This window comes from Laccaria bicolor, genomic scaffold (assembly GCF_000143565.1).
Source record: "Laccaria bicolor S238N-H82 LACBIscaffold_15 genomic scaffold, whole genome shotgun sequence".
Lineage (NCBI taxonomy): Eukaryota > Fungi > Basidiomycota > Agaricomycetes > Agaricales > Hydnangiaceae > Laccaria > Laccaria bicolor.
Window position 1 is genome coordinate 951220 of NW_001889886.1, and position 11905 is coordinate 963124.

At 48.0% G+C, this 11905-nt stretch overlaps 4 protein-coding genes across 4 annotated transcripts; 2 read left to right on the plus strand and 2 right to left on the minus strand.

The window, feature by feature from the left end:
- Positions 1-377: 377 nt before the first annotated feature.
- LACBIDRAFT_299141 (uncharacterized protein) lies at positions 378-704 on the minus strand (the record flags this gene model as incomplete). Its single annotated transcript, XM_001882229.1, has 2 exons — positions 378-548; positions 603-704. 2 exons carry the CDS (start codon positions 702-704, stop codon positions 378-380), a joined length of 273 nt encoding a protein of 90 aa, XP_001882264.1.
- A 1324-nt stretch (positions 705-2028) lies between these two features.
- Positions 2029-4622, minus strand: LACBIDRAFT_299142 (uncharacterized protein; the record flags this gene model as incomplete). The annotated part of the gene is made up of 6 exons (XM_001882230.1): positions 2029-2119; positions 2175-3408; positions 3459-3571; positions 3627-3755; positions 3809-4194; positions 4254-4622. The coding sequence occupies 6 exons, from the start codon at positions 4620-4622 to the stop codon at positions 2029-2031; spliced, it is 2322 nt and encodes a 773-aa protein (XP_001882265.1).
- Positions 4623-4866: 244 nt separating this feature from the next.
- On the plus strand, positions 4867-5774 carry LACBIDRAFT_299143 (uncharacterized protein; the record flags this gene model as incomplete). Its single annotated transcript, XM_001882103.1, has 3 exons — positions 4867-4924; positions 4977-5595; positions 5648-5774. 3 exons carry the CDS (start codon positions 4867-4869, stop codon positions 5772-5774), a joined length of 804 nt encoding a protein of 267 aa, XP_001882138.1.
- Positions 5775-6768: 994 nt separating this feature from the next.
- Positions 6769-8079, plus strand: LACBIDRAFT_328234 (uncharacterized protein; the record flags this gene model as incomplete). Its single annotated transcript, XM_001882104.1, has 4 exons — positions 6769-7031; positions 7319-7463; positions 7522-7761; positions 7816-8079. 4 exons carry the CDS (start codon positions 6769-6771, stop codon positions 8077-8079), a joined length of 912 nt encoding a protein of 303 aa, XP_001882139.1.
- Between the last annotated feature and the right edge of the window lie 3826 nt (positions 8080-11905).

The following is an 11905-nucleotide window of genomic DNA, read 5'->3' on the forward strand; positions in this document are numbered from 1 at the left end:
ATTCGAGACTGACAGCAACCCAATGGTCAAGTGTTGGTCAAATGTTTCGTTTTGCCCGTGTTCTTGCAAGCATACTATGCAGCTGAGAGTCCAATGTCCCATTCCCCTTGATGTTAATAGGAGGAAGTCCACACTTGAGCAACGCAAGTGGCCTACCCAACGATGACTGTCTTAGAGGTTAGTACGTGTTCAGTAGGATCAGACTACCCCGTAACTCACCCCAATAGAATTTCATCAAACAAGACGTGGGACCAAACAGCAACAGGGAGGGCATCTAGTAACGGCATCGTCGAAGACATGTTTGAGGCGTGATTCTGTGTCAAGTCTGTCAGTAGTCCGAGAACTAGAAGCGAAGAGGGTACATACATTGAAAAGGGCTAGCCAGCATCGTTGGAGGTCGCGGAAGTGCACGATGGCTGTTTCCTCATGGACTTCGTCGTCGTGGTAACCAAGAAAGGCAGAGGACATTCAATGCCAACCGAAATGGTGGGCCCATTCGAAGTGATATTCTTGACCCTCTTCAGTTGAAGAAAGAACCATTCCAATGCCTTGTTGCATTGTCAGTGAAGGTAGAAAATGTTTGAGTACGGAAGTTGAGTGACCTTCAACTTGTCTTGACGAACTCGCGCAATTTCACAAGAACCATTGGGAAGATAAAGGGTCCCTTCATCTTTGATCTGGACAGCTGGTGTAAAGAGCCCCATCCGAACAAGTAGAGAATGCTCTAGACGACGATGGTGAGAACTAGGGAGGATGATGAGGAGATTTCGTGAGCTCACGTCATCAGTGAAGAAACAACCCCTCCAACTGAGAAGCCTGTTGTACTGGCCAACGGCTTCGATGGCGGAAAGTCTCTTTTTGGTCCTCCAAATCTGCTTGTATTTCCGCCAAAAGACCGTCGACCTTTGAGAAACGGAACTTCCTCAGCCCTAGCTGTAAGAATTGACCAAATTGTGCAGGACCTGACCACTGATTTCTATTGCGTATGGCATGGATGTGTCCAGTTGCCCAAAAGCAAAAGTTATGCAGGACCTTATTCTATGCCAAAAATGTGTTGAGAATTTGTTCTGCATTGTTTTGGGTCATTATGTAATAACCCTAGGGTAGGTTTTATTTCATTTCTCGGGGTCAATTGTTTTCCGTGCGGCTCAACCATTAAAATGATATTTCCGCGCAGCTATTTTTAGGCATTTGGCATATTCCCTCATCAAAATGTCTCCCCCCATGTCAAAACAGCTTTACATGATTTCCATCATCTGAATTTGGGAAGATATGTTGTTGCCGAGCCGTCGTCGTGTCGACTGCCATCAGTCTTTCCACCGGTAGTGCTATTTTTGGCTGGCATTCCATCAAATGTGTCTGGCTGCGTCAACAGCACCTGTCACAGATGTTTCTTGCTGTCAGAACAGGTCTCAGTATGTTTTCTTCAACGTAGTTATGTTTTTCCACCTGCTATGTTTGTTTTTATTTTATTTCTGACTGTTTTATTTTATTTCCCAATGGATAATCTGCCTCCATTTCACCCTGTTGCACGCTCCATTTCCCCCTGTTGCATGCTCTGATGCTAAACGTTCACATCTGCTCGACGCACACATAATCGATAGCTGGAAGACGCATCGCGCTGGCGTTGAAGATCAACTTTGCGTCACGTGTTTTCACGCGACGTTCAACTTCTTTCCAACTATGTACCGATGCTCCTTTTCGTCTTCCTTACGCTCGACGACGGCTGTGTCCTGACATATGTATATACCTTCATAATTAGTATATACATATGTCCACCCAAGAAAACATCAAGAAAGTGAAAACAGACCCAAATGGTCAGCCTTTACAAGAAGAGGTACGAAATACGTAGAGGAACAAGATGCAAGCAGACAAGAAAAAGATACAAGTGATGTATGATGGCAAACAGGAGGTGGAGGCACCTTAGCATGAGGCGCAAATAGAAATCGACAAGCGAGGCGCAAATAGAAATCGACGTGAAACAACCGCGTGAGCAGTGCGCGATGGCAAACAGGAGGTAGGTGCACCTTAGCGCCTGCGCTTGCGCGAGGTGCCAATAGAAATCGACGTGGATGGGGGAAGGACATGGGAGGCGTTGGTAGAAATCAGCATTGATGAGCTATACAGGAAAGTAGAATGAATAAATGAACAGTATTAGACGAGAAAACACAAACCTGGCACTTAACAGACCAGTGAGCACCCATCCCACATCCTGAATGGCCGCCATCCAACCTTCATCTGCAGTGGATAGAGTGGGAAGCGCTACACCCCACCAGACGAGAGTCGCCATCACAGAAAAAAAAGCGTTTCTACCATGTTTGTTTACTACTGACCAATCGGCACCGCTCACCAAGTTCGAACGATGCGAGGAGTTGAGAGGGCCGACTACATCTGATACAGCCCTCCATTCTGGCTGAAGCCCCTTCCACCACTTCCACCAACTCTTCTCAAAATCAGCCACCGTGTCGACCTTCGGCTGTATTGCTCGCCCACGAGAAATCCAGTAATGGACTTCTGCAGGCCTGTTGTCTGGCTTAAAGCCTGCAGAACATGCGCCTGGGGCAAAGTCGGTGCGTCGCTCTAAATCCGTGAATTGTTCGATCAGGAATGCGAAGTTGGGGCCTAGATTCTGACTTGACAGGAATGCGTGGGCATCAGCAAACCAAGAAGGCCACGAGACGGCTTCTTGTGGAGCCTTCGTGCACGGCGGAGCAGCCGGAGTGACACCAGAAGCAAGGGCCAGTGTGGAGGGACCTGCTGGTGAGGGGAGAACTGGGGAGGAAGGCTGCGAGAGGGGAGGGGGGGGCAAGGGTGCGGCTGGTGGGAGGGAAGTAAGAGCAGAAGCAGTTGCTGGTGTGGGGGGACTTTCTGGCATGGGGCGAACAGGGGAGGGAGCGGTCGGCGGAGGGACTGTCGCTGCGTTGGTTGCCTTGACATTGATGCTGATGGAATCATCAGTGTTGACAGCTGTCGTGGCTTTGGTTTTCCAACGCTTTGGATCCATCGACGTGTGTTTGGTGAGCCGCGGATTGACGGGCTTGTCGTCGTCGTCATCTTCATCTTCATCCTCCTCGTCCTCGTCATCCTCGCTACTTTCCACCTCTGAAGGATCAGAGGTGTCTTCACCACTGGAACCGTCCTCATCAGAGGCAACGTTCGGCTTGCGGCGTTTGTTTGGCCTCTTGTTGTTCTTCTTGTGCTTCTGGTGCGTCGTTCGACTCTTCTTGGCCTTCTTGTCCTTCTTCTCTGTGCGGTGCTTCCGCTTACCACCCGCTACATCCGAGGAGTTTGGGGGCATAGCGGTAGTTGGCTGAGACGAATCGATGCCTGAGGATGAAGGGCCAGCAATGGCGTTCCCGTCGCCAGTCAGGTCTTCAGGTAAAGCGCGCGCGCGCTGCTCCTCCGCAGCTGTTGTATATTAGACATTGTGCACAGTGAAATAAAATGACGACACTTACTGTAACAAGTTGAGAGAAAAGATAGAAACACTTCGTTTACCACCTTGAACTTGTCTTTTTCCGCCAAAGCCCAAACCTTCGGAATCGCCGCTTTGTTTTCACCATGATGAATCCTACCGAGTGTTTCAGCAAGGGGAATCAAATAAATGAATTATGAAAGCAACGTACCCAAACACATTCAGCTGACCCTTCCTCTGTGGCTCCGGGCCACCAATCAAGACACTGATATGCATCCCGATTGTCTCTCCGATGATTTGAATCATAGGTCCCAACAGATTTGGGAGTTTGTCTAAAACCCTGTTCGTCATATGAGTTAGTTAGGTCCCCGTCCATGGTCCAGAAGTACGTACTCTTGAGCATCGGCAGGGGCCATCAAGCCGGACGTCGCTGAGCGAGATGTTTTTTTGGCCGCATGCAAGTCTTTTGCCTTTTCGTCCCACTGACGTTGAGTTTCTTCATCGAGCTCCTTCCACCGCGATAACTTGAAGTCGTTCCGGGCGGTCGCACGTTGCGATTTAGGTCGACCACTGGCGGCAAATTCGGCCTCGAATTCGTCCTTAAACGAGGGGAAGTGTTCTTTTCCCCACACCTCCCAACTGGCGGTGCGCCTTGATGCCGAGGTGTTCTGTCCAAGAAGTTGCTTGACCAGTGCGGAAACAGGGTCCTTGTCGCCTTTACAAATGCATGGAAGCACTGTTGTTCGTTTGCACCAGTACTCGTACCAGTGATAAAGAGACTAGTAAAACACAAGCGTTAGAAGGAGGAACGCGGTCAAATCTGAAAGTTTTAACGTACATTATGTGCACGTTCGATTACTCGCCCTTTGAGAATGGAATCCGCTGACGTCAGAATTTCATGACCCTGAGCATCGATGGGTAGGATGGTTGCCGTTGTGGTATCGACAGCGGAAAGGGGGATAGTCCAGTGAAATTGCGCAAACCATTGATTGATTATGGAATCGAGGACTGAAGGACTTTTTTTGGTGAGCAAGGCTTCCTTGTAGTCACTAATAAAATTTTCAAGAAAAGCGAGGCGTTGGCCCTTGGCCCAGTTTCGTAACAGAGGCTGAAGAAGTGGCGGTGCAAGAACACTAAAATATCCGAGAACATCAGACTTGATATACAACAGTGACAAAGTCAGCTTTGACCACTCACACACCACCATCAGAGTCGACGGGCACTTCAGTCATCTAGCTTTTAGGTGGGGGCAGAGGAAAGATGGGTACGTATTCTGATCCCCATCGAGAATCAGTCCACACTTAAAAGCTTTTTCTTCAGTGTGGGAAGGAAGCGCGGAAGTGCCATCGCGAGTATAAAAAGCTTCAAAAACTCAATTTGACTCATCCCCTTCCTGCCTCTGTCCCCCATCAATCCACGCTAAGTCTCCACTGCATCGAAATCTGTCTTCAATGACCAAAATCGCCGACCATGACGAGGCTCAGGCCTCCTCCTCGTCTGCTGTCAATTGTAAGTCATATATGGTATCCCTTTGAAGAACGTAAACTAACACATGTTCCAGTCATTGAAGAAGCTTTCAGATCTTTGAATTTGACTCCTGCCGAAGCCCAGAACGTCATACGCGCCTTTGTTGAAGTCGTCAATCGCACCACCAGCCCGACTTCGACTCCAGCCTCTTCCTCCCACTCCACGAATTCAGCCGATTCCACTCGCGTTGGCGTAGATTCTACCAGAGACGAAGACGTCATCAGCGATGATGAAGCTCCAGTTGATGAGGGCAGTGTTCCAGCCCTCGTCCCTGTCCTCTTCACCACCTGCTCTTACCACGGAAACTGTCTTGCCACAGGATCTGCTGGCTCAACGGCCACATCGACGACCGCTGTTTCCCCTACTCCATCGGCCACCATCATCGCGTCTGTTCCTAGTGTCGTGTCCGTCCCTTCTGTCGCGTCCGGCGCTCCAACGCTTCCAGCCACTCCTGGTGTTGTCAATGCTCCTACCGCCGCTCCAGTAGCTGTTCCGCTCTACGCTGCCCTTCCGCCTAACCCACCGTCCAATGCTATACTGCCGCCCACTCACCTGGTGATGGCCCCATGTGGTTATCACATTCCTGCCGCAAACGCAGATGGCCCGTTCTATGTTGTCACCTGTGGCCGCAACTTGGGAATTTTTAGCGGATGGTCAGTTTTTTTTCGTCATCCGCCACTTTAATTACTAACACGTATCACTCAGGGAGACCGTCTCTCCTTTGGTCACTGGGGTCAGTCATGCCGTTTACTCGCGTGTATCCAGTGTGGCCGAGGGACACGCCAGGATCAATGCGGCCAACATCGCATCCTTTGCTTTATACTTGACTTGATCATCTGTAGGCGGCATTGCACATTGTTCTGATTTAGTCATACCATTTGTCGATATATGTAGCTCTGAATATAAACACCGTTACTCTCACCCTGATAAATTGAAATGGGCAGCCAGGAAACTTGCAACCCTTCCCGTGCAGATATTGAGGCCGATGTCCCGAAATAAGTACTCTCCATGGTCAAAAACATACCATAAATATGTAGGTAGCCCCAAGCCCCTCCCTTGGCTTAATCCTTAAAGTCGGTGGGTCATTGAACAACTGAGAGTTTGTGGTATATCCAGGTGCTTTAAAAAAGTCTGAAGAACAAGTATGCCCGACGCTGTAACTCGTGCATATGCCACTGAGGTGGTTGTCCTGACCTTAAATGCCTATTGCGCACTCCGTATCAGCTCTCTTTAAATGGATGTTTGGACATTCCGAATCTGTAAGACCCCACCTCTCTGAATCAATAAAGTTTTTTATTTAAAGCAAGGTAAAGGTCTCGCCAACTTGAAAAAGTTGTAAGATTGGGTCGTTGTTTACAGATGTCTCGTGCATTCAAGTTTAAGGTGGATGTCCTGACCGTAAATGCCTATTGCGCACTCCGTAACAGCCCTTTTTGATTGGACGTTTGGAGATTCCGAATCTGTCAGACTCTGCCTCCCTGAATCAACAAAGTTTTTCAATTGAAACGAGGTGAAGGTGTTATCAACTCGAAAAAGTTGTAAGATTGAGTTGTTGTTTACAGTTGTCTCGTGCATGTAAGGTGGTTGTCCTTACTGTAAATGCCTATTGCGCACTCCATAACAGCCCTTTTTGGTTGGATTTTCTGACATTCCGAATCTGTCAAGCTCCACCTCTCTGAATCAATCTTTTTTTATATTAAAAGCAAGGTAAGTGTCTCCGCCAACTCGAAAAAGTTGTAAGATTGATTGGGCATTTAGAGGGCGCCTACCGTTTGTTTACAAGTGTTACACGCCCAAGCTCCGAGTCTCGCCTCATCCATCTAACCATGGGGCGTCCACGTCTCTATCACACAGCAGAAGAGAAAGCCGAAGCTCGCCGCACTAACTCAAAGAAACATTATGACACGTATGCTTCATTTCTTTTTGCCACATCTTCCAAGGATGCAAACATTCATTTACATGTGTTACACAGGAATTGGGTTGAGATCTGCCGCCGCTTGCGTCGCCGATACAAGAAAAAGGTAGCGGCCATAAAGGAAAAGAAATTAAAGGAGATAATTGAAGGCTCCGACGATGACAATGAGATCGGGTAAGTTACCAACTTCTGCGTATATTATCACAGATAAGTACCAACTGCGGCGTAGGGCCCCTGTTGGAGATACATGCTCACGCGGCGATGTCTCCTAATCAAATGGAAGATGGGGGTTCCAGCGGGACTTTTTCACACCAAATTAGTGTTGAAGGGGCCAAGGCGTCATCCCGATATCATACTTATTAAAGTATCGTAGCTATTTTTTGCAAAGATCCATGAATTTGCCAAAGGTTCTTCGACTGTACAGTTTTCAGCCACCAGATAAGGTTTGCATCAATTCACAGTGCGTTCAATCTCAATACAATACAAACTACATCGCTCTACACCTACGCCATGGGAAAGGGACGTCAGCCCAAAATCTCTTCTACTATTCGCGCTCCTCTTGTCGTCAACAATTCTACGTCATCGAAGCAAGGAGAACGGAAAAAGGTACATACAGATCGGTTACTATTTCAAATGTTGACCCTGAACACGATCGATCACTTAGGTCATGGAGACCGATCTGGTGGCCAAGCGAGTCCGAAAGCGTCATGAGGATGCCACCGCAAAGTTATTCCTACCAAGTTTTCATGCCGCTATCCGGGAAGACCAAGTCAAGTCCTTTTTTGACCGCGCGGCACTCATCTGGTTCCTTCGGTTTCCTGAACCTGAAGAGGAGGTTCATGTACACGAAGCTTTTCTTGATGATGCTGGCTATGATGACCACATCCGCCGCGAATGGTTAAAAGTAAGTACATTGTGCTGACTACAGGGCGAATGGCCTCCTGACAGTTTTTGTAAGGTACTCAAAAAGAAGCTCTGCTGGCTTGCTGGCGTTTTCCCAAAAAACATACAAGACGGCCCCGTGCCTGAAGACTCGCTTTGGATGGTGGAAATGAACAAAGCCGCCAAGGAAATCGTGTCGTCGCTTCGTACCCGCATAGACACATCGGGTTTGGAGGGGATCGAGCTTTGCTTAGAGGATTCCCTTGCTCAAGCGAAAGAACGGGCTGCATGGGAGGCACAGGAAAGGCTTGAAGAAGAGAATACAATGCTTCATTTCTAGGACTTTCGTAGTACCTCATTAATTATTTCTTATACTTAGCCTTGGTAATTGTAACGCGTGAACTTGCCAATTGTAACGTTGCGTGGATATAAAACTTGCTGACTACAAAGGATTTGTGAGGTGTCTAAGTATAATAGCCGCCGACTTCAAATATTTTCCCACCACCCATGCCTAAGCCCACACGCAAGAAGGGCTTCGTCGTCGTTCGTGGTTCCAACAGCGAGGATGATATAGTGATTCCCCAAGCACGTACCATTCGGCTCTCCAAGACTGGGCTCAACATAATCCAGACTCCTCGCTCCCCCCAAAAAGGCGCCATCCCGCCTTGTCGCGTTCCATCTCCGGTGTACGAATGGCATCCCAGTACCGATTACGACTGCGAAACGGCCAATCATGGCGTTTCCGAGGACGAGGCGGTGAATGAGATTGAAGAAGTACCTACCATGGCAGCCAAGGTTGCCGTGAAGCGTTACCCAACCTCAGTGAGTGCCAGGCCATAATTTTTATTTGAAGGCTCTGACATCTTGTAGGATGCTCCGTTACGGGAATGGGCTGGGGGGGAAAAGTCAGACCCAGGCTTTCGGGATGAATACCTCCAGGAGATGCTGAGGTTGGAAGGAAGGGGCGACGCCGCTTCTCATGCACAGTGCACAACCTGTCCATCCGCGCAAGCGATCTATCGGTGCGAGGATTGCATGGGCCGGCTTCTGCAATGCTCGAGTTGCTGTTTGACTCGGCATAGGCATCTCCCGCTCCACATCATCCAGGTAAGTCAGCTTTGTAAATCTTGCTTCAAGTGGGCTAACCTATGACTAGCGTTGGAATGGTAATTTCTTCGAAAAGGTGACCCTCAAGTCGATGGGTCTTCGCGTACAACTGGGACACATTAACTCCGTCTGCGTGGCTCCTCACCCCGGCCACAAAGACTTCATCGTTATGCACACAAATGGCTTGCACAACGTCGCCGTCGATTTTTGCGGCTGTGACAAACGAATGATATCGGATCGCCAACAGCTGATGCGAAGCGAATGGTTCCCTGCGACGATTCACCACCCCCAAACGTGTGCAACCTTCCGACTGCTGGAGTTGTTCCACGTTGTTACCCTTACGGGGAAATTATCTGCTCACGAATTTTACAAATCCCTCGAGTATCTGACTGACAACACTGAGCTGAGTATCCCAAAGGTAAACAGCCTGTTTGATTAGTCTTGACACGGCATAACACCTGTTTTCTTATCTAGACGCGCTACAAATCATTCATGTGCATGATCCGCGAATTTCGTCATCTCAAGCTAATGAAACAGCATGGACGGGGGAATGTCGAGGGCGGTTTGGTATCAACAAGTCGAGGGGATCTTGCAACTATCTGTCCAGCATGCCCAATCCCCGATGTTAACCTCCCAGAAAACTGGAAAGACGTCGACTTAGCGTCCAAGTCTGTCGTTTCAAATCCAGACCAAGTTCCATGTGCTAACGACTGTTGATGTGACACCAGGTTTTTATACGTTCTCATTGTTGCCATGGATGCCAATTTCCGACTGAAAAATTTAATGCGTTCAAGCTTAAAGAAGGATCCCGGTCTTCACACCAGCTTCGCTTACTTCCCAGAAGACGTGCCATATCAAAAGCACATTCTAAAATATGCAACTCAGAAAGATGTAAGTCTCGCGCATTATCCCAGGTTGTATTTCAAACTAACAATATTGAAGATTAGCACATGTAGCGGTTTCAAGACATTAGCCAACGCTGAGACCCAGTTTTCGACGGGCTTACAGTCGACAGGGGTAGGAATGTGTGTCTGTGCGCGACACGAAATCATTCGCGCTGGTGGTGTGGGAGACCTTCAGAAAGGGGACACTAGTGGTATACACTCTTATGATAAAAACCAGACACATGCCTGGAAGGCGATGTGTATAATGCCTAGAGGTTCAATGAGACAACTCATTATTTTGTCTAGTATTTTCATTCATTAAGTTCCCTGTGTATTTCATTTGGTTTTTTCATTAAATGACCTAGGTGATCTCATTAATATTGCAGGGCAGTTAGTAGGAATCACCCACCAACACTGAGAGGCCCGACAATACAAACAGGCCATAGTTGATGGTGCCTGCTGATGGGCCAATGAGGGCCAATAACCCTGTGTTGATGAATTGGCCGATGTGATCCCACTATCAAGGTAAAGAAGGGTCGGCCAGCTACATAGATTTAGCATACACCGATCAGTAGGAAGCTGCCCCGGGAAGTCAAGTCCCTGTATTTGTATATCGGCTGATAGCTAAGCTATGCAAGGTCAGCTGACAGTTTTGAACATTGTATTTGTATATCAGATAGTTAAGCTATGCAAGGTCGGCTGACAGTTTTGAACATTGTATTTGTATATCGGCTGATGGAAGATGCAAGGTCGGCTGACAGTTGTGAACGTTGCTGGGCTGGTGATCGGCCGAGGGCCTTCACTTCTGATTAGCAGCTAGGCTATGCAAGGTCGGCAGACATTTTGAATTCGCCTGGGTTGGTGGTCGGCCGAGGGCCCTCAACTCTGGTTACCAGGGTCAGCTGGCGAGACCCACATGGTAGTCATGGTTCATGGATATCACCGAGTCAGCCGGACACGAGAATTTATGAACATCTCATCAGCCGATGCATCACCGAGGCCGGCATTTTCAAGCCGAATCGTTTTCAGCTTGGCCTTTAATTTAGCAGCCAAGCAGAGGCAGACCAGGCAGAACTTGCAGTTCAAATTTTCATGATCCGAGACAACATCGGTCAAACCAGCATTGATTAGTAAATTTTAACAAGAGTTGCGATAGGTGTAACTGACTTGTGGGATTCGAACCCAGGGCATACATACACAACGTACCCTCCCAGCGTAACCACGAAGCCAAGCCAACGTTGGAAGACGATCGCGGCCAGTATCTTTTACCTGCCTGCAATTTGAACCCGGGCGTCCAAGCTCGGCACTTTGTAAGTCACCCGTTCTCGGCATAAGACAACTAAGACAACTACCCGTTCTTGGGACTTTGGATGCTACAAGCCTTGGATTAGTAAATTTTAGCCAGCGTTACAAAAAGGCCGTCTTCGCTCTATGTGACTTCTGGGATTTGAACCCAGGGCATACCTCCCAGCTCAACCACTAAGCCAAGTCAGCACTGCAAGAGGAAGTTGGTCAGTACCTTTTAGCTGACGACCATGTCACTCTAATATAGTAGTAAGTAAAAAACTGTTTAGGATGAACAGCATGACTTGTTAGGGATTTGAACCCAGGGCATACATAGATACAATGCGTACACCTCCCACCTTGACCACTGAGCCAAGTCAATGATCCACCTGGCCTGAAAGCTCGGCACTTTGTAACTTACCCAGCGTAAGACAACTAACCTGGGTCTGCAAGCTCGGTAAGAATTGATTAGTAAATTTTAGCCAGAGTTACAAAAACGAAAGAGTTGCGATCGTTGTAAGTGACTTCTGGGATTCGAACCCAGGCATACATACACTCTGTACACCTCCAGCTTAACCACTAAGCCAAGCCAACGGTGGAAGACAATGTTGGTCGGTATCTTTTAAGTAACTGCTGACCATGTCATTCTAATAGCAGCAAGTAAAAAATTTGTTTAGGATTTAAACCGGCATACATAGGTCGGTCAGTATCTTTTACCTGCAGTAAGTAAAAAACTTTTCAAAACGCGAATCTATGACTTGTTCGGGATTTGAACCCAGGGCATACATACATATACTACGTACACCTCCCAGCTTAACTACTAGGCCAAGCCAACGTTGAAGACAATGTCGGTCAGTATCTTTTACCTGCCGACCATGTCACTCTAATAGC